The sequence below is a fragment of the Solanum lycopersicum genome, chromosome 1, assembly GCF_036512215.1.
Source record: "Solanum lycopersicum chromosome 1, SLM_r2.1".
NCBI lineage: Eukaryota > Viridiplantae > Streptophyta > Magnoliopsida > Solanales > Solanaceae > Solanum > Solanum lycopersicum.
In genome coordinates, this window is record NC_090800.1 from 83,821,211 (window position 1) to 83,843,544 (window position 22,334).

General features: G+C 33.7%; 3 protein-coding genes across 3 annotated transcripts; 2 read left to right on the forward strand and 1 right to left on the reverse strand.

Moving 5' to 3' along the window:
* The first annotated feature begins 1,436 nt into the window (after nucleotides 1–1,436).
* Nucleotides 1,437–14,282, forward strand: LOC101253937 (vacuolar protein sorting-associated protein 9A). The gene is made up of 7 exons (XM_004230024.5): nucleotides 1,437–1,498; nucleotides 3,847–3,909; nucleotides 8,654–8,816; nucleotides 9,645–9,792; nucleotides 10,561–10,731; nucleotides 11,885–12,058; nucleotides 13,277–14,282. The coding sequence occupies exons 3-7, from the start codon at nucleotides 8,707–8,709 to the stop codon at nucleotides 14,129–14,131; spliced, it is 1,458 nt and encodes a 485-aa protein (XP_004230072.1). The 5' UTR covers nucleotides 1,437–1,498; nucleotides 3,847–3,909; nucleotides 8,654–8,706; the 3' UTR covers nucleotides 14,132–14,282.
* On the reverse strand, nucleotides 3,670–7,959 carry LOC138340457 (uncharacterized). The gene is made up of 2 exons (XM_069292183.1): nucleotides 7,698–7,959; nucleotides 3,670–5,582 (listed from the first exon to the last, which is right to left on the reverse strand). Exons 1-2 carry the CDS (start codon nucleotides 7,804–7,806, stop codon nucleotides 3,904–3,906), a joined length of 1,788 nt encoding a protein of 595 aa, XP_069148284.1. The 5' UTR covers nucleotides 7,807–7,959; the 3' UTR covers nucleotides 3,670–3,903.
* A 1,485-nt stretch (nucleotides 14,283–15,767) lies between the features above and the next one.
* On the forward strand, nucleotides 15,768–22,090 carry LOC101254239 (uncharacterized). Its single transcript, XM_004230025.5, has 10 exons — nucleotides 15,768–16,261; nucleotides 17,894–18,098; nucleotides 18,582–18,672; nucleotides 18,798–18,943; nucleotides 19,332–19,575; nucleotides 19,821–19,925; nucleotides 20,041–20,223; nucleotides 20,493–20,697; nucleotides 21,046–21,532; nucleotides 21,904–22,090. The coding sequence occupies exons 1-10, from the start codon at nucleotides 16,039–16,041 to the stop codon at nucleotides 22,001–22,003; spliced, it is 1,989 nt and encodes a 662-aa protein (XP_004230073.1). The 5' UTR covers nucleotides 15,768–16,038; the 3' UTR covers nucleotides 22,004–22,090.
* Nucleotides 22,091–22,334: the final 244 nt, after the last annotated feature.

A 22,334-nucleotide genomic window follows, 5' to 3' on the forward strand; every position in this document is an offset into this window, starting at 1 on the left:
TATATTGTGTTGGGTTTCAAAGAATTGCAAGTTCGGTTTGTGTTTCTTAGAGATGAAACTATTCCAATTTCATTGCTTCAAAATTCTCAGGTTTCTCCAAATGGAGAAGCTAAAGCAACAAAGCTTCTTTTTTTGTGCTCTACTCTTTCCCAAACCTTTCCAATTCATTAAGTTTGGGTTTATAAAAATTCAAACTCTAGAATTTTTTTAATGAGGTTTGAAATAAAATATAACGATTACATTAAAAAATGTATTTATGATTGTCATAATACGAAAAATATATTTGACTTGTATGCTATTATTTATGAACTTAACTACAATACCTTGGAGATTTATAGTTTAGATAACCGGCTAAATATTGAATAATTGCGATCGTAGTTAAAACTTAATGAGAAAATTAAGTGATTACGAAAACTTATACTACTTCAATTATTCATCATAGATATAGTCTGCTGTAATGATCATTCGCGACTAACATTAAATCATTAATTACGTGGTTTGACTTTGAGTTTGTATAATTAGTCACGTTTGTATAATTCGCTACACTTGTATAATTTGCAATAGCAACTTCTTCGTTTGATTTGTATTTGTATATGTCGATAATTTCCTTTTAGTTTTTCAGTTTTGTCACCATATACATTCAATTCTGTTGTATATAACTTTTTAAAGTTTGTATAAACGTGTAGTTTTCTGATTTTGTATAATATAATTTATATAACGTAACTTGGATAATATATATTTTGTATAACTGTTTATAGTTTATAGGTTTATGTTTGTATCAATTCATTTCGAGTTTTATTATATTTGTATAACTCAATACTTTATATTACTTAATTATACAAAAACACAGGAATTACAACAAACATACCCGTGAATTATACAAATGAGATACATACGTATAATATACAATTGTCTAACCGATATACATGTACAATTCACCTTTCTCCCGCTCTTCTGCCCTCTCTCCCTTGCCTCTCTCAATTTCGCTTTCTACTCTTCTCCCTATAACATGTAGCTAGGAATCGTAACTAGAAAAGTATAGCTATGAAGTGTAATTATGCTATTTTTTAGTGACTATACGCGAAAGTTCCACAAAGTTAATTATGAATTCGATAAGTGGCTATATGCCACAATTTCTCCGAGAACTTCAGGAGTTGTTCCTGAAAGCCCAATTGATAATCCAATTTACTCTCATAGGCCCAAGCCCTTCTAAACAAATAATCGTAATCCTAATTGCGATTTTGAAGACCCATTTATTCTGTCTTCTTCTTTCTTCATATACAGCAGAGGAGTTCAGATATGTATATATTACACACATTCACAATTGGGTAAGAGAGAGAGTTGCCGTCTCGCCGTCGATCGGAAAATGGAGAATTGCGACGTGTTAGTATCGTCAACTGCACCATTGGCGTAGCATGAATTCCTTCCGCGCATGCGTGATCCGAAGCCCTGCGATTTCATCAAATCCGTATCAATCTTCATCTTAGTTGAATCTAAGGTAGCTATATCAATTTATATATACTGCATAGCTCATTATCTCAGTTGAGTAGCACAGAATCATAATTGAAGAATGATTCAGTTGAACCTTTTTTTGTTTTCTTCTCGTCAAATGCTTGAGTTTTATTGTAGTACAACAACTACACCTCAGGCCCAAACAAGTACCTCAATGATTTTATGGAGAGAGTTCTCTATGCAAAGTGAAATTAATGGATATCGATTATAGAAAATGAATTATCTATATTGGGATTCTGGAATAGCTATGGAATGGTTGTCTCCAGAATTTTGAGACGATGGATGCATTATTAAGAAAACGTGACCGGTTTAATCTTCTCTGTCAATTTTTTTTTCAAATTTCTAACCTCAGTTAGAGCGATGCACTCAATCATCATTGTATGATACATCAAACAGGGGTTCACATATCTATATTTAAACACTTTTTAAAAAAATATAGCACTACTATATATGATTTCAGGAGGGGAGCATGTATTCACTGAATACGCCTAAGAAACTTGTAATCAGCTGGTTATCTTAGCATAATTTCTTCCCATACTAATAACATAGATGGATGAATTCATGGGCTTTGGGTTTCTACTACTAACTGATCTAAAGTCCTATAAAATACTACTGCATATTGAATATTTGCATATATTTGATCAGTTAAAATTAACATAACCAACTATGCTTGCCTTTTTAACTCAACTAGGAACCACAGGAGGTTTAGGTTGGTATAAGTATGTCCATTAGAGAAAAAATGTTAATACTAATTGGAATCTCAAGGGTTTTGGTTCAATAGTAAGGACACAACTTGAGATATGCAGCTAGGGTGCAAATCACAAGTTCGAACACCGCTGCCAACAAGAACCCTGAAATTTAACATGATAGAGGAATAGGCCTATACTCAACCGAGTTTCAAACCCATGATATTTACATGCTGATTTTTTTAGTATACTGAAGATTCAGGATTCTCCATGATATTAATAAATATCAAATCAGAAAAGCATAAGTAACAGAAGGAAATTCTATCCTTCAGAAACAGATCTACAGATATCTCAACATTGAAGGGACAAAAAACTTCGGATTCTTGAATCATCTATATTTTCCCATGTCTTAATTAGAGTTGTTATTGGTACTGTGCCTAGAATTACCAAGTCTGATTGTCTCATTTTTCCTTTTATCTCAACATGCTTATATATGTCATACCTTTTCAGTAAAAGGTTCAGGTTGATGTTTATACAAACTTACTCCCAACATATGGAATTAATGAATTGTGTTATTCATGGATATCACATTCTCTGTATTCTATGCTTGTGGATGGTTGTAGGCTGCATATCTATTGATTATAAGTTTAGTTGTTGCTGTGTTGTTTGTACTTTGTTTGCTCATATTCATATTATTTTAAACAACAGGGACTTTAGAAGTATGTCATGAAAAAGCTATTTACACGTACATTTGTTGATGAATGGCTTCATGAGAAAATTTCTGTGATTCAACAATTTGTTAGGCCTGAGAATCTAGATATCAAGCCAACATAAAAATGAATCATCATGATTGGTAAGTGAACTCTGTAAAAAGTAAATTTCTGGTGAATCATTCATTGATTCTGTTCAAGATATTATGAAACGGATGCAAGTACAGGGATTTTGGTTCTTAACTGCTACTATTTTTGCCACTAGGATAGGATATGATTTCTCACTTCATTACTTTTTTTGGGATTTGGGCCTGTCACTCATAGAATGATGATGCATGGGCTAAGCAATAAAATTACCAATTTTTATATAAAAGAGCAAAATGCACGTATCTTTTGACAGTTTGATGGTTCAGTAGTCAGTAAATGTACATAATTTTCCCAAACAAAGTGTTGTGGGCAAAACAATTTATCTAATTGATTTTTTTAAACAAAAAATAAAGCCAACCATACATCTTTTGTGAGTTTTAGGGATATATATATATATACCATGTATGGGTTTACACACATTTAATTGGTACAGCCATCTGTTTACAGTAACATGTCAAGGCCGGGAGTATGCAAAATTCAGAAAATATTTTTAAAGAACCAAAGTACACACACATTTCCTTTATAGAAACGTCTTCTTTAGGCTGTCCTTTTGAGTTGTGATCTTGATTACAATAAGTATAGCTCTTTCACCCTGCCATAAATATGCATAAATATTTCGTGAATGTCATTCTGCATTTAGATGTCTTAACTATTTCATTACATGCTACACTTTTTACAGCTTGCGCAGAAGTGCTACAAAAGATAAATATGTACAGGGCACCAAGAGACAAACTTGTGTGCATTCTTGATTGTTGCAAGGTTATAAATAAACCTCTTGACTTTTATTTCAGCAAATGATAACCCCTCCAGGAGCAGATGATTTTCTTCCAGTTCTCATTTATGTCACTCTAAAGGTAAGCTAGCTCATTTGCACTGATCTGATATACTACTTCACAAGTGAACCATGAAAAACATTTCCAAAAACAGTCTGCCCAACCTTTTTTTGTACTTCCATTTGATCTTTTCTGCTCAACCTTTTCTTGAAACTCTTCTCTTAACTCTTCACTCTTTTCAGAAATAATCTTTCCACCTGCATCATGGCTCTCCTTCATTTCAACTTGCTTGCCACTTTCTGTAAACTGTGTTATGTTATGATCCAAGTTTTCTTCATTACTCTTTTGATTCTTTGACTCAATACTTTCTACTAGACCTTCGAAGAATTTCTTCTCATCTTTTGGTTTTTCCCTCTCACCACTAGTTTTATCTAATGGGGTTGTTCTAAGAGCTGGATAATCTATATCCTCATCACTCTTTTGAGTCTTTGATAATTCCACATTAATCAATTGGTCGTCAAATGATTTATTTTCCTTCACTCCAGAATCTTGATCTTTGTGAGCATGTTGAGGTTTTGGCAATTGAGCTGTGGGTTTTACAGGGGTTGGTTTTCTTGGGGCAGCTTCAGTAGTTGGATCAGTTGTTCTGGGAGGAACATTATCACCTTTTTGAGTGTTTGATGATTCAGCACTCCCCGATGTCTCATTTCTTGTAGAATCTTGATCTTTGTGAGCATGTTGATGTTTTGGCTGTTGAGTTGTGGGTTTTACAGGGGTTGGTTTTCTTGGGGCGGCTTCAGTAGTTGCATAAGTTGTTCTGGAAGGAACATTATCACCCTTTTGAGTATTTGATGATTCAGCACTCCTCGATGTCTCATTTCTTGAAGAATCTTGATCTTTGTGAGTATGTTGAGGTTTTGGCAGTTGAGCTGTGGGTTTTACAGGGGTTTGTTTTCTTGGGGCGGCTTCAGTAGTTGCATAAGTTGTTCTGGAAGGAACATTATCACCCTTTTGAGTATTTGATGATTCAGCACTCCTCGATGTCTCATTTCTTGTAGAATCCTGATCTTTGTGAGCATGTTGAGGTTTTGGCTGTTGAGCTGTGGGTTTTACAGGGGTTGGTTTTCTTGGGGCGGCTTCAGTAGTTGGATAAGTTGTTCTGGGAGGAAACTTATCACCTTTTTGAGTGTTTGATGATTCAGCACTCCCCGATGTCTCATTTCTTGTAGAATCTTGATCTTTGTGAGCATGTTGATGTTTTGGCTGTTGAGTTGCGGGTTTTACAGGGGTTGGTTTTCTTGGGGCGGCTTCAGTAGTTGGATAAGTTGTTCTGGGAGGAAACTTATCACCTTTTTGAGTGTTTGATGATTCAGCACTCCCCAATGTCTCATTTCTTGTAGAATCTTGATCTTTGTGAGCATGTTGAGTTGTGGGTTGTAAAGAAGGTAGTTTTCTTGGGTTTTCATCAGTTGAATGATTATTCGTGGGAGGAATATTATCATCCTTGTGAGGGATTCTGTGAGGAAATTGTTCTGTTTGTTCATCTAATAATTGCCTGGGCCTTTTTCGTGGCACAGTGATAGTGAGTATTCCATCCTCAAATTTGACATCGATCCTTTTGATGTTACAATCATCAGGTGCTTGAAAATCTTCTTGGAAGCGACACCATGTGTTGCTTCCTATAAAAAGTTCTCCACCTGCTCTCACTGTGTTCTTCCCTTCAATACTTACTCTAATGCTCTCCTTCATGAAACCTGCAGGCAAATAAACACAATTTAAAACTTCTACTTTAATGCATATCATAAAAGTTCTTCTATATGATGATGAGAATTTTACGTCATTTTGTTCAAAAGAGCAAACATATATATTCATTCGAAGCAGTGAGAGTTCCGTTAAATTACAATACATAGTGTGAGGGTTTGAATTTTATTTATTTCTTTGTATACACTTAGAGGTCGTTTGATACAAAGATGCATAATGCATGGATTATTTTTTAGCAAGTGCTTGGTTCATTATTTCCTACCTAGTCTTATGTTTGGTTTAAAACTTTAGAAAAAAGTTTATTTTCTATTATACCCTTTAGTTATTGTGAGATTAGGTTTCATTTAACTAGTCAAGTTAAATATTAAAAAAAAATATTATTAATTTTGAGGTGTGATATGTCACATAATATATTTCTAATTTTTTGTTGGTCAAATATACCTTGAACTTAACATTAATTTAAGGCTACTTAAATTGTTCAAATACGCTTAGCTTATTTTAAAAATAAAAAAATATAGTTCACGTGGTCAATTGACGAACTACATTTAAAAATAAAAAAAAAATCAGCCCAATATAACAACTCAAACATGGAGAAAAAAATATTAGTTTGTGAAATCATCAAATTACATGGAATAAATTTGGAGAATTAAACGAACATTTATAAATATTCTCATATAAATAAAAAAAAGGAACATGAATTACAAAAAAAAATAGGAAAAAAGATTTGGGGATAATTTAGTCATTAGGGGTCTTATCCAAGGATTGCTAAGCCTTGGATTAGCTATCCCTCCCTTTTCTAGGGATAAAATAAGACCTTGTATGAGATATTAGTAATTCATGGATTAGGTTAAATAAAGTAACCAAACAATGTTTTTGTTGGACTATATTTTAATCCATGGATTGTTTTGATTAATACTTCCTACCAAACGGGTCATTAGTGCCGGCAAAATGAGCTTATATTTTGATGACCCGCCCAAATTGCTCATATTTAATGGGTTGGGTGAGTGAAAAATATGGTTAAAGTACGAGTTAGCAAAAATGAGTTAATCTTCTAACTTTTATTCACTCAAAATTCATGATATCACTAAAAATAGTGTAACTTCTCTTCGTTTTTATGTTATTCTATAGAACTAATTGTTTTCTCTTTAATTGAAAAGGTGAAATCTTTGACACTCCAAAAATATATAATTTAAATGTACATTTCTTTTGTTAATTATAATTCCATTTTATTTTATTTATTTAATTTTATATTGAATATTCAATAATAGTATAAAATATGTTAATCATGTATTAGTATTGACATTGTTTAAAGTGCATTAAGCAGTTTTAGTCCTAAAATGCAACTATTCATTTATTTTGAAATTAAAAATATTTTCATCTTGTTATTACATAAATTTATTTTACATTGAAAAATTGTTGGATTTTTTTTTTATGATACAATAAAACTAATGAAGTATGTTTAACATTTTCATCTAAAAAAGACTAAAATATCTTCTCCATATTGAATTCTTAAGTAAAATATTATTCCCTCGTCCTTTGTCATGATTTTTATTTTTAGGGTCAAACAATAAATACTTTGACTAACATCTTAAGATGTATTTTTTCATCATATTAATATGTAAAAAAATTGTAATTTATAGTACTTTTCATATAGTTTTAGAATATTATTAATTTTTTTAAAAAAAATTAAATTAACATGATCTAATTTAACTTCAATAATTAGTCAAAGTGACTTTTGAAAAGCATAATATGACAAATAATACCGAACAAAGGAAGTATTTATTCATGAAAATATGTAAGAATATGGGTAAATTAGTACCCAATCCATTTATTATCCAATTCATTTTTAGTTATATCAGATATGAACGGATTGAATGATTATCCATTTTTCAATTTATCCATATATAATTCAATCCGGCCATTTGTCACCTCAATATACACTGATACGGAACGAATCCAATTGCTAGTATTTTTAACTATTGCTATGTTTCTTACTTAACGAAGCTATGATTGGTAAATAGGAATCAAAGTAACGATATTTTTAAAAAAAATTCTAGAATAAGTACTTGTTCTGTTAAAATAGGAATATAAATGAAGAAGAAACCCACCAGGAAGAAAAATAAGTAATATTTCAGCTCCTGCCTCTTGATGCCATTCAGAAACAGGCCTAAAATCTTCATAAACAGGCGGCGACGCTCGATTGGGTCCCGTTGCCATAGTTTTTATGAACAAATACAAGTGCAAATCATTGTTTTATTTATTTATCTTGGAAATGGTTATAAGACTTTTGATACTATATCTGCCATTTTATAGGCGTTAGGTTTCGAAAATTACTTTTGTGTTTCTTAGAGATTAAACTATTCCAATTTCATTCCTTCAAAATTCTCAGGTTCCCTTCTTTTTTAGTGCATGGGTAATTATACCAAAAATATATTCCACTCAACTTAGAAGAGAACAATTTATTCTATCTGGTAATTGAACAAGGGTCGCTATAAAAATTGTGGTATAAATCTATTCGAAATGATTGGGTTGAAGCTCTAATACACTATGCTTGGAGTTTACCTATAAGAGTTTCGAAATCCAACATCATTTGGAGTTATTTATACTATATTAAGGTCCTATTATCCCTTGAACTTATTTTATAAGTAAATTTTTATCATTTTCGACTTACGTGACATTAACTTGAAAAAAAAGTCAACCCGTGTTGGAAAGATAGAAAATTATTAATAAAATAAGTGTAATGATAATAGATCTTAGTATAATAAGTGTGTCTTTGATGTTTCGAAGGCTTGCGCATTTCTTTTTTTTTCATATATATAGTTTAGATAAGATTTTCTACATTGACGAGCGGCTAAATACTGAATAATTTTGCGTGGTTAAAAACTTAATTAGCGATGGCTATTTGCCACAATTTCTCTCATAAATTCAGGTGTTATGGCCCGTAAACAGGCCCAATCTATTCTCATAAGCCCGAAGTCCTTCCAAAGGAATTGCAAGCCCAACTTCCACTTAATTTCGGGGGCCCATTTATTCTGTCTTCTTCTTTTTCTTCTTTCTTCTTCAGTACAGTAGTCAGAAATTCGTAGAGAGAGAGAGTCGCCGGCCGTCGATCTGAAAATGGAGAACAGCGACGTCTTAGGATCGTCTACTGCACCATTGACGTGGCATGATTTCCTTCAGCGAATGCGTGATCCAAGCGCTGCCGAGTTCGTCAAATCCATCAAAAGGTATCAATCTTCATCTTATTAAAGCCTATTCGTAATTTGTGAGTGCGGAAACAACTTAGGAAAGTTCAGATAGATCAAAGGATAAGCCTATTTATGGTAAAAGATAAATGGCTAAGGTTTAGTTGGATAATCGGATTTATATGATTTTGATTGCCCAAGTCAACTTAGGCCAATTAACTGAGAAAACCAGAGTATTTAATTAGGCTCTTTTACTTATTTTTGTTCAGTATGTAGTTTGGTAGTAACTTATCGTTGACGTTTGCTTGAACTAGATATTGGAAGATTGCAATGAGAAAAAAATGTATATGATGGTGGTGATAAAGGGACGTGTACTCATTTCCTCAGTTGAGTAGTCCATAATCATTATTGAAGAATGCTTCAGCTGAACCTCTTGTTGTTTTCTTCTCTTTAAATCTCTTCAAACCTGCTTGGGTTTTAGCGTAGTACAACAACTACTCCTCAGAGCCAAACAAGTACCTCAATGATTTTATGGAGGGAGTTCTCTAAGCAAAGTGAAGTTAATGGATGTTGAGTATAAAAAATGGTTCTTAGCAATATGAAACTTATAATCAGCTTGCCATCTTAGCATAATTTCTTCTCATACTTTTCATAATAATAAAGCACGTAGATGATTAATTCATGGGCTTTGTGTTTCTTCTACTAACTGATCTAAAATCCTATAATATACTGCTGCATATTGAATATTTGCATAGTTGATTAGTTCAAATTAACATACAGCAAGGCTTGCCATTTTAGTCAACTAGGACCCTGAAAAGTTGTAGGTAGGTATCTGAGAGAAATAATATTACTAATACGAATCTTTTGCAGTTTTATTGTATCATTTTTGAACAATGTTCCAGACGCAGAGAGGGATAGTGCAGCCGTGCAGGAATTCCTTGGAAATATGGAAACAGCATTTAGAGCTCATTCACTTTGGGCTGGATGTTCTGAGGAGGAGTTGGAGAGCGCTGGTGAAGTGAGTACGCCTATATGCTGAATAAGGCTTTAGCATGAATGTTATCCGTCTGTTTTTTCATTTGTATATCAAATCTCAACAACCTACCAGCCTTCCATCCAACCCCATTACCCCACAAGCCCCTAGGGTTTTGGTTCAATATTAAGGACACAACTTGAGATGTGTAGCCTAGGGTGCACATCATAAGTTCGAACACTGCCGCCAACAAGAAGCCTGAAATTTAAGTGTTACATGATAGAGGAATAGGCCTATGCACATCCAAGTTTCAAACTTATGACATCTGCATGCTGATTTTTTAGTACACTGAAGATTCAGGCTGCTCCATGATATTAACAAATATCTAACCTTAAAAGCATGAGTAACGGAAGGAAGTTCCACTGATATCCTTCAGAAAAACAGATTTACCGATATCTCAACCTTGAAGGAACAAAAAACGTTGGATTCTTGAATCTACTGTGTGTCTTAATTAGAGTTGCTATTGGTACTGTGCCTAGAAGTACCTAGTCCGACTGTATCATTTTTCCTTTTATCTCAACATGCTTACATATGCCATACCTTTTCTGTAAAAGACTCAGGTTGATGTTTGTACAATTTTACTCCGACATGTGGAATCAACATATTGTGTTATTCATGGATATCACATTTTCTATACTCGATGCTTGTGGATGGCTGTAGGCTGCATGTCAGAATGTCAACGGATTATAAGTTTAGTTGTTGCTGTGCTGTTTGTACTTTGTTTGATCATGTTCATATTTTTTCAAACAACAGGGACTTGAGAAGTATGTCATGACGAAGCTATTTACACGTACATTTGCTTCACTTCCTGAAGATGTGAAAGTCGATGAACAGCTTCATGAGAAAATTGCTTTGATTCAACAATTTGTTAGGCCTGAGAATTTGGATATCAAGCCAACATTTCAAAATGAATCGTCATGGTTGGTAAGTGAACTCTGTAAAAAGTAAATTTCTGGTGAATCATTCATTGATTCTGTTGCAAGAGCTGGGATTTTGGTTCTTAACTGCTACTTCTTTTTTACTACTGGAGGAAGGGATATGATTTCTCACTTGATTACTGTTATTGGGATTTGGGCATGTCACTCATAGGATGACGATGCATGGGTGAAGTTATAAAATTACCAGTTTTTATATTTCAGAGCAAAATGCACGTGTCTTTTGACAGTGTGATGGTTCCGAAGTTGGTACATTTACATAATTTTTCCGAACCAAATGTAGTGGGCAAACGGTTTTCTAATTGAATGTGGTTGTGTTTTTTTAACTAAAGCCACCCGTTTCATCTTTTGTGAGGCGTACTTGATCATTCCTCGACCTTTATCATTTACCATGATGTTAGTTTATATTTATATGCATTGTGTGTTTTTGCGTGTGCGCGTGTGTGTTCACTCATTATACACATACTGACACACACAATAGTATATGTGAATGTGTGTGTGTATCTTAGTGGGTTTATGGGTTGCTGTTGGAAACATATTTTTTTCTCGCAACCAGTCTTTGGAACTTTGGAAAAGATACACATTTCTGGAACAGGTGTAGTTTTCAAATAAAATAGCTTTTTGCACAGCTATTTTATTTTACTAATAACTGGTAAAAGAAAGAGTATTTTCACAAAAATAACCAAGAGCTGACCTTCTAGTCTTTGTGCATATGTTACACCTTGACAAGATGGACACTGTTTACTCTGGCAATTACCTCTTGTATTGGTTTTCATATAAAAAAATTGTGTTACTTTCATATTTTTTATTTAACATGGTAACTTGTTGGTTAAATGTGGACCCAGATTTTCAGAGATTTGCTGCAGAAGTTTGTAATCTGGGTTTTTAATGGGTACGACCATCAGTTTACAGTAACATATCAATTCTTGCAGTATGCAAAATTCAGAGAATATTTTCATAGTACCGGGGCACACACTTCTTCCTTTATAGAACGTCTTCTTTAGGCTGTCCATTTGAGTTGGTGATCTTGATTACAATAAGTATAGCTCTTTTACCCTGCCATAAATAAGCATAGATCTTTTGTGAATGGCATTCTTCAATGAGATGTCTAACTATCTCATTACATGCTACACTTTTTACAGCTTGCACAGAAGGAGCTACAAAAGATAAATATGTACAGGGCACCAAGAGACAAACTTGTGTGTATTCTTAATTGTTGCAAGGTTATCAATAATATCCTGACTTCTGTTTCAGCAAAGGATAACCCTCCAGGAGCCGATGATTTTCTTCCCGTTCTCATATATGTCACCATAAAGGTAAGCCGGCTCATTTGCACTGATCTGATGTATTAGTCTTCACAACTGATGAATCCTTTAGGTTCTGAATTATGGTGTTTGGTATGCTCCCACGTAACTCGTGTAGATGAACTTAAGTGAACCATGAAATAAATTTCAAAGTATAGTCTGCCTTTCCACACCAATGATCTACAAAACATGTGAGTACATTGCAGCAATTTTTTCTGCTTTTGTGTGAAACAACACAAGTGGTTATAAATTATAATGTTTTCCCTGTAATGAGGGACATCCTGGAGGAGTATTCTCTTCTCTCCCTACTTGGAACTGTTTAAGACTTTAATGCAGCACATGCTCAATGTTTTTGCTTGGGAATATTATCAGAATCTACCTATTATATTCCTCGAGTTCTTTTCATTTTCGGACAAATTTACTGCCTTTCTATCACAATTATCAGACTGGGGATTTCCCAACTGCATATCTTCTGATATTTGATTCCTTAACTCTATGCTCATTTGCTGACTTCTATGGGCTAGTCTACTGTCTTGATTTACCTGTAGGGAAGTTGATTGCAGAATTAGAGGTCTAATAACACTGAACAGTGTTTGCCTGGATAGTAGTCTAACTTTGCTACATGAATAAGGGAAGGGATTGCTGATACGACTGAATTGTCTTGATCTTTTTGCCCAAGATGACTAACAAGGGAAATTTTAATTCTCTTCTAAGGACTGAACATTCTTATTTCTTTATGTTGGAGATCATGAACACTGAATGCATCCGAAAGGGAAGCATCTAGATTAGTGGCCAAAGAGTCCATTATTGCACCTTTCGCTTTCCTATCATCGTCTCATCACCCACTTCATCCCCCAAATTTCTTGTACTTCTCATCCCCCAAATATCTTGCATATGATTTCTGATTTGGGATAATTATATGAATTTTAACTTTATAATTGTCCCACAGAAACAAAAAAAAAAGTTTAACTTTAAATCTCAGTTAGATTCTCAACAAAAAATCCATGATTCGATGAACCTTGTGTGGAATGTTCCCAAGTCCTTGACGCACCGTCCTTCCAAAATCATTTTTATAGATGAAATTCTTCAAGTGGAGGACTAAAAGCTTGTTTGTTTGTTTTAGTTCTGTGTTCTCTTCAATACTGAAGAATGATTGAAACTCTTTCTGCTTAACTGCTATTGTGTCCTCGCATTCACTTCTAAATTACCTTTTACTTATATCACAATCAGGCTAACCCCCCTCAGCTGCACTCAAATCTGCTGTATATACAAAGGTTTAGGCGGCAAACACGCCTGGTTTCTGAAGCGGCATACTTCTTCACAAACATTCTTTCTGCAGAATCTTTCATTTCAAATATTGATGCACGAGCTCTTTCTATGGATGAGACCGAGTTTGAAACAAATATGGAGTCTGCTCGAGCACTTCTTTCTGGTCTTTCAGCCGACAACAATGTACTGGACCAGAGTGATCAGAACGCTGGACCTGTTCCTGGTGCAGACACTTCTGATGCCAAACAAAGTTTTAGGTCAAATAGGCCTCCACACCCTGCTACGCAGCCAAATCTCTCAGTTGCATCAACAGAAACAAACATTAAGAACGAGGATCAGTATTCTAAAAGTCAGTCATCAATGGAAAAGATCCCGTCACTGTCGGACTTAGAACACAGAGGGGCTAGTATGCTTATCAAGGAGGATAGCATCAGCCAAGTGTTCCAAAGTTTCCCCTACCTATATTCCCAGGCTGGTGATCTAACAGTGGGTGATATCGAAGAACTGCTAACCAATTACAAGCGCCTAGTTATCAAGTATATTTGCCTTGCTAAAGGATCAGGCATTGACAATCCATCTCCTCCATTGCCCAACAATGAAGAACAAACTCTGCCCCCTGAGTTTGAATTCAACACCGAATCTGAAGCTGCCTCAGCAGGAGAGCCAATTGATGAGACACAGAAAGACGAGCCAATCGATGAGACACTGAAAGACAGGGTCGAGGATTCTTCAGTACTTCCAAAGTCTCTCGAGTCTGATGAATTAAAGTTAAAGGAAAATGAACAACTTTCAAGTAAGGGTGAAGAAGGGAGTTAAGTTTTACAGATAAATTCAGTGGAAAACTCAGGTAGAAATCAATCATGTGATGTCTAAAGTTGTATCTGTATTTTTAACAGCAAAATGAGGATCCACTGGATTCTTCTGGACAGTAGAATAACCTGGGTAAATCTAAGCTGCCACTTTTTTATATTTTACTTTTTATAAATAGTCACACGAACCTAAGGTAAGATTAAAGAAGTAGTTGTTTATAATTTTACAATAATCAGCATATTAGAAGTCTATTGCTAATAAATAATAAGGTATCATGCATTTAGACACTTCCGAAATTAAGTGAATATGAGATATATCATGGAAAACATGTGGAATATTTTTAAACTTACTGGTAAATTTTATTTAAATATTTAACTGTAATCTTCTTTGATTGATCACCTGAATACTTAAACATATTATTAAGAGTTCATATTAGATATTTTCGATTTAAATCTTGAACACTAGTGTTTAATTCAGCACATATAAATTGGTTAGAATCAGTAAATATGTAACACCTACCTTTTTCTTGATATTTTTTTGCTTTAACAAAGAAGATGCAAACTAGTCAGTACAAAAGGTTGAGTTCCCCACATGAACTGTCTTTCTCGAAATTCTCAAATCTCTATAAAAGAAAGGTTCACCCCCCCCCCCTCCCTCCACACACACACACACAAAATATGTCTATTAAAATTATCACGAATTAAATAATTTATAGATATAACACATAATTAAGTAAGTAAATCATGTATGAATATGACAGTTTAATCATTATTCAATCACTAACTATACAGTTACACATCCATTATTATACGCTCATTAGACAGTTACAACTTATAATTCTCACGTAATAGGTTTATTTTTTTTTACGTGAAGAATAATATCAAATAGTCCTGAGATTAAGTTATAGTGTCACTTAATTTATTGTTTGCTTGACAAGTTCAAAATAACTTATTATGGAATTATTAATTAGTACTGGGACAAGTTATCCTTCCCATTGGGAGGTATAATAATTTCGAAATAAAATAAGTAAATGACAAAAATGTTTCTTTCAATTATTGTGTTACTTCACTTTTTACATTTAAGGACATTTTGTAAACAAATAAATTATTCTTAAAATTTATTATTTTGAATACAACAAACCAAACACTCAATTAAGAAAAATCTCATCATAACTTATTCCATCATTAACTAATCTCATCATAATTAATTGCATCATAACTTAAATTCAAACCGAAAGTATAAAACTTTTTTTTTTGAGAATATAAATATAAATTCAATTTTAGAAAAGTAAATATACAAATTTTAAAATTTATATCTATTTTAAACAAATAAAAGTAAATATAAGAGCAATATTTTCTCTGTCCAACAATAATATAATAAAATAAACATAATATATATATAATATATATAATATAATATAATTTCTTGATTTTTCAAATTATACAAATATTATCGAACAAGTATTTTTAACACAGTAAACAAATAAACATAAAATATATATATACATATATATATAATATAATTTCTTGATCTTTTAAATTATATTTGAACAACTATTTTTAACACGGTAAACAAATAATGACATAAAAATAGAGTAATAATAACTTGATTAAAAGGGGTTGGAGGGTGGTTAGTAATTTATATTCTTGGCGTATATATAGCCGTTTAACTCTATATAACTTTTTCAAAGAATATCTCAACTCTCACTCCTACTTTTAGACTAATCTTTTCCACAGAACACAGCACACTCTCTGTTGCTGTATTTTTTTCACTAAAAAACTTTCAAGATCCTGCATTTTCTTGCACCCCTTACCCTACATTTTTCTGGGTATTCACTTAAATTTCAACTACTATCTTGAAAAAAAAAATTATCACATTTTCTTGATGTTATTATAGTGTTGAGGAGTTTGAAAATGGGTAAGAAAAGTTGGGTTTGGTGGTTTGTGACTATGATGCTATGGTGGAGCAAGATTGCAATGGGTGAGGAGTACATCAAGTACAAGGACCCAGAACAACCAGTTGGGGTTAGAGTTAAAGATCTTATTGGTAGAATGACCCTTCAAGAAAAGATTGGACAGATGATTCAGATTGATAGGACTGTTGCCACAATTCAAATAATGAAAGACTACTATATTGGTAACTTTTTAAAAGTCTGCATATAGTATTATGGTTTCCATGTTTGTAATTTTTCTTGTGTAGTTGGTGTTTACTGTTTACTATCTCCATTTCAATTTATTTGTGTTGTTTTGATTTGATACGGTCATACGGAGTTCAAGAAAATAAGTAACATTGATAGGTTTTGTGGTTTTAAACTAAAATAAGTATAGTAAATGTAAGTGCACTTTAATCTTGTTGTATAAAATATGTTTTGGTAAAGTTGGAAATGGAAGAGTTGCCAAAAAGGTAAAAAAGACATTCTTTTGTACATGGGGTAAAAAAAGAAAGTAAGACAAACAAATTGAAAGAATGGAGTATTTGTTTTTCGAGATCTGATGATGTTAGTCTGAAGAAGATTGTTTGGAGAGCAGTAAGCCCTGTTTAACTTGGAGTACTACTTCAGTTACATCTCACACCTATATAGTTGTATCATTTGAATAATTGTTTAGTTTTTTTTTTGTGCATTTTTTGTTAGTTGCTGTGTGTTACTTTCCTTGTAGATTAAATAATGACATAGTGAAGTAGATAGTTACGAAAAATAGAGTATATGATGCCCTTGTTTATAAAAACAATACATTGGGATTTCACATCTGGATTTTCTTGATAAGGAACACTCACAATATATAGTATAGTCAAACCTTTTTATAAAATGGTCGTATGGTCCAATATCTTTTAGCTGCTAAAGTGAAATGTTATTACAGAGAACATATATGTAACATAACAATTAACATGAAAGATCGGTCCACAAAAAACATGGTTGTTATAGTGAAATGTTGGTTATAGAGAATTATTGTTATATATAGAGGTATGTTTGTAGTACCCTTTACATACTTTCTAGTTTTCTGTTTTTTATGCATCTCTTGATCAATATTTGTTTCCAGCACTTATCTTGGAGATTGAATTAAATAGTTGTAGATTTAATATGTCGGTTTAATAGCTATGAACACTGCAGAAAAAAAAATAGTTGTGAGTATTCATGGTTACACCAAAGCCACAAGATCAGGACATGCAAAATTGAATGGATACAGGAATAAGTCGAAAGAGTATTCAAAAGAGATGAAAAGAAATTGAGCTAAAGCAGGCTTCTTTTTTCACTTAACTTCCAAGTTTGAATTTTCCAGAGTACGCCAAGAGATAAGGCTGTCTATGGAGTTTGAAAGCATGTTCATAACATCTTTTTTTGTTATACATCAGTCCTGGCTTTCCTTGATTAGGACATTTTGAAAAGTGAAACCAGGAAACTGGAAGAAATGATCATTAATCGCAAATCAAGTGATTGGAGAAATGATCATTATGTGCAAATCACATGTAAAAATGAACGTGCATCTTACAATATTCTACTTCTCTTTTTGTCAAATTCTGATATGAAAGTTCAACGAAGAAATGGCATGTAATGAAGCAGTGATTAACAATGAAACATGAACTCAGGATTATGTTTTAAGGAAAATTAATAACAATAAACAAAAAAAGAGATGGACTGTTAGTAGAACTTGTTTTGCAAATTTAGATGCGGGTTTTAATCCAAATCAAAGGCCCTACACTTCTGTTTAAAATATTTTGTCGGCATGGCAAACCGAAAATTGAAGTTTATGTTGGGTTATTCTGATTCAGGGAGTGTATTAAGTGGTGGGGGAAGTACTCCACTTCCGAAAGCTACTGCCGCAGATTGGGTTAATATGGTGAATGACTACCAAAATGGTTCTATGTCAACTCGCCTTGGGATACCAATGATATATGGGATTGATGCTGTTCACGGACACAACAATGTTTTCAATGCCACCATATTTCCACATAACATCGGGCTTGGAGCTGCCAGGTAAGGAAATTTTACATGGATAATTTCAAGTACAAAACACACTGCTTTATATCATTTGTTATTTGCTGGTTTAAAGAGCATGTGTTCTAATTGGACTTTTAATATGTTATCTAGTGTACTATCAAGCCTCATATTTTTTTTCTTAATAAGTTCAATAATTTCATTTGCAAAGATAACATTGTGACAAGTGATTTGTTGTCTATCAAGTATCAATATACTGCTCTGCTAAATGAGGACAGTTTCAAGATATATTGCAATTTGCATAGCTTAAGCCCAATAACTGTGTCATATGTAAGTTATGTCTAAGAACTATGAATGTATTGTATGTTCAGAAAACTTCATTTTGATATTATCTATAATTATTTTACGTTTTCAGAATTCTTTTCCCTGTTCAAGGTAACATGATTTTGACCTTATCCACTTGCTAATTAAAAAAATGATGTTGGTCTTATCTGAATGTTCTACCGAATATCTATTCTTCAGGGACCCTGAACTCATGCGAAGAATTGGTGATGCTACTGCTCTTGAAGTCAGAGCTACAGGGATTCCTTATGTATTTGCTCCTTGCATCGCTGTAGGTGATACAATCAGATTGATGATTGCCTTTCTAATTAATCTTCTCACATTTAATGACATTTTTCACTTAAAATTGTAAATCAAGTTCTGTTTAAACTTTAAAGTTTAAACCTTTGTGAGCAGGTTTGCAGAGATCCTAGGTGGGGTCGCTGTTATGAAAGTTATAGTGAAGATCCCAAGATTGTTCAAGAAATGACAGATATTATAATTGGGTTACAAGGCGAGATTCCTAATGGTTCAAGGAAGGGGATACCTTATATTGCTGGAAAGTATGGAAATTTTTAAAGCAATTCCATGCTTATATTTTAATATGCTGTTCTTTAAAAGTTAGAACAAATATTTACAGTTGTTTTCCTCATCGTTGTGCAAAGAACTGTCAAATCTAAGTTTAAGTAATGAGAACCTTGACTGCTCTTTAGTTACTTGTTATCATTAGAGCACAATGAAGTCCAATATGAAATGCTTTTATGCTATGCTGTTTTCCCTTTTTTTTGCCACTGTTTTGTAGTTATTATCAGTTTTTTCATGAGCCTTCTATGAATTAGTTTAGATCTTATATTTACATTTTGATAATGGTGGATCTAGTGTAATTAAATTCTATGTTTTGCTTGTAAAAGGATTCCCTGTGCATAAACCTCTAACTCATTCAATTTTCAGGAAAAAGGTGGCTGCTTGCGCAAAGCACTTTGTTGGTGATGGGGGCACAACTAAGGGTGTTAATGAGAATAACACTGTGACTGACAAGCATGAGTTGCTGAGTATCCACATGCCCGCCTATGACGACTCAATTATTAAAGGTGTTGCTACGGTTATGGCTTCTTATTCTAGCTGGAATGGCAGAAAGATGCATGCTGACCATGATCTAGTTACTGGTTTTCTCAAGGGTACACTCAGGTTCAAGGTAATGTTTGTAAAAATGATATGAAAGATTAGATAAACCTTAGTTGTCAATTCGGAAGCTTGGTTAAAGGCAGTTTGGTTAAGCACATGAGAATTACTGCAATGTGGAATTAACATCCGAAATATATTTTTGATATTTCATGTGTTTGTATCATGCCAACTTGTTCTATCACTTATTGTTTCTCATGAAGCATTAATTTCATAATTTGGGGGTGGTTTCACTGATTGATGTTGATAATCTACCAGGGTTTTGTCATCTCAGATTGGCAGGGTATTGACAGACTTACCTCTCCACCTCATGCCAACTACACTTATTCAGTTGAGACTAGCATTCTAGCTGGTGTCGACATGGTAAGATTTTTCCCCCTACACCAGTGTCAATATTCAACTAATTCAGATGCACTGTGTTTGGGAAATGTTTTGGTGTTCAAGCTAAATCAGGAAATGCCAAATTGGTCATTTGCAGGTTATGGTCCCATATAATTTTACCGAGTTTATCAATGATCTGACTTACCTCGTCAAGAACAATTTTATCCCAACGGATCGGATTGATGATGCAGTGGAGAGGATTTTGTCAGTTAAATTTACCATGGGACTTTTTGAGAACCCCTACACTGATTTCAGCCTGATCAACGAGGTTGGCAGCCAGGTAGGTCACAAAGCATGATACTTTACACTTCAAGCCTCAGGTACATGTTAATGCATGCATTTTATATGGCCATTGTTTAGTTGTTTGTTTTGGGTTAATCCTTGCCCCTGCTTGAAGGATATGTACTAGATATGGTGATCTCAAGACCCTTTCCCCTTAACTTCCATTTTAGGGCTTATGTGTCCGTAGTTTGAGATGTATAAGTTTTGAACCGTTTGAATTGTGAAACTCAGCTCTTGTGGTTATAATAAACCCTGGTTTCCATTCAGGAACACAGGAACTTAGCAAGAGAAGCTGTGCGGAAATCTCTTGTGCTGCTGAAAAATGGGAAAACTGCTAATAACCCATTGTTACCTCTTCCTAAGAAAGTGTCTAGAATTTTGGTTGCTGGTAGCCATGCTGATAACTTAGGTTATCAGTGTGGCGGATGGACTATTACTTGGCAGGGGTTTAGTGGTAATGATGCTACAAGTGGTATGTTTTACAAGACCTCTATTACATGTAATGACTTACTATTAAATAGAAAAATTGTTAAAATCACTTGACCTCATTATTTCTTGAATAATCCCCCCACCCGCCACCCTAACAAGATGAGGGGGAAAAGGAGAATGAGTATAGAAATTTCTCTCAGAAAATATATTTTCTATTAAATAGAAAATATACTTGAACTGTATACAAATCATTTTGAAAATGTTATTAACTCAAATATATAGTAAACTGCAGCAGGCTAAGTAACTAATGTTTTAATGCATAGATAACCATTTGCTATTTTCAGTTGGCTAGCATTGAAAGTTGACTGAACAGATTGAATGCCATTTTCAGGAACTACCATCCTCGGTGCAATAAAATCTGCAGTTGATCCAAGAACAGAAGTCATCTATTTTGAGAATCCTGACAGCAAGTATGCTACTTCTAGTGGCTTTGACTATGCTATTGTGGTTGTCGGTGAGCACCCTTATGCTGAGAGTGCAGGAGACAGTCCTACTCTCACAGTGGCAGATCCTGGACCTGATGTCATTAACAATGTTTGCCAATCTGTGAAGTGTGTTGTCATAGTCATATCTGGTCGACCACTCGTTCTTGAACCATATCTACCTTCAATTGATGCGCTTGTAGCAGCCTGGTTACCTGGAACTGAAGGACAAGGTATCACTGATCTTCTCTTTGGGGACTACGGATTTACTGGAAAACTTCCAAGAACATGGTTCAGAACTGTTAATCAACTTCCAATGAACGTTGGTGACCCTCACTATGATCCATTGTTTCCCTTTGGATTTGGACTCACAACATCTAAGTCAACTATAGCAAGGTAAATATCAATCATTCAGTCCAGATACTTAAGTTAAATAACATTTCTACCTTCCAATAAACTCAATATGTATATTCGCTTCCTTCATCCCTAGTTACTTCCCTATTTCACATTGATGTCACTAAAACTGTTTTCATATTGCTCTGGCATAATATTTAACTGCACATGAAAGTAATCATGTCTACACCAAATGTTGTTTCCTATCTGCTGCTTCAAAATTATCAACATGATCCAGAATTGTATCACTAGATATTGATTCCTATAGATTTATTTTAGTGCTGCTGAAGTTTATTTTGACATAGTCATCGATCAATATAATGTTTGTAATAATCTCTTTGTTGATAATTCTAATTTGGTGCCATGTTGCACAGGTCTGTATCGGCTGGTGCTGCTGATGAAAGGCCATATGTTCTTGGTATCATGGTTTCTGTAATTATTGGTTTATATATCCAATGTCTTGTATTAACTTGAAACAACAAATTGGTAGAAACTGGAGGAGTAGAAAGACTTGACATTTATGTAGTAACTCTATTTTTTGTAGTAGAAAGACTTTAAACACTTCTTCCTGTCTTTAACTCTTAAACATGCAGAATTATGTGTCCATTATGACTAAATTGTTGAGAGTCTGACCAACAAGCTGTGTGGAGTGGTAAGTACTCCTTCATTCTTAGCCAAAAGGTTTTAAGTTCGAGTCCTTTTTGAAATTTGGAAAGTGCCAATATAAATGGAACGAAGAGAGTATAATTTTTTTAAAGAGTGATTTTTATTTTAAAAAGCACATGTCTTCCCATATACACTACAA

Excerpts from the sequence above, each read along its gene's own strand:
- LOC138340457 (XM_069292183.1), bottom strand. The coding sequence starts at position 7,806 with ATGGCAACGGGACCCAATCGAGCGTCGCCGCCTGTTTATGAAGATTTT. Across the intron at positions 5,583-7,697 it reads ATTACTTATTTTTCTTCCTG|GTTTCATGAAGGAGAGCATT; the intron begins GTGGGTTTCTTC and ends ATTTGCCTGCAG.
- LOC101253937 (XM_004230024.5), top strand. The coding sequence starts at position 8,707 with ATGGAGAACAGCGACGTCTTAGGATCGTCTACTGCACCATTGACGTGG. Across the intron at positions 9,793-10,560 it reads AGTTGGAGAGCGCTGGTGAA|GGACTTGAGAAGTATGTCAT; the intron begins GTGAGTACGCCT and ends TTCAAACAACAG. Across the intron at positions 10,732-11,884 it reads AAAATGAATCGTCATGGTTG|CTTGCACAGAAGGAGCTACA; the intron begins GTAAGTGAACTC and ends CACTTTTTACAG.
- LOC101254239 (XM_004230025.5), top strand. The coding sequence starts at position 16,039 with ATGGGTAAGAAAAGTTGGGTTTGGTGGTTTGTGACTATGATGCTATGG. Across the intron at positions 18,944-19,331 it reads ATACCTTATATTGCTGGAAA|GAAAAAGGTGGCTGCTTGCG; the intron begins GTATGGAAATTT and ends TTCAATTTTCAG. Across the intron at positions 20,224-20,492 it reads TCAACGAGGTTGGCAGCCAG|GAACACAGGAACTTAGCAAG; the intron begins GTAGGTCACAAA and ends GTTTCCATTCAG.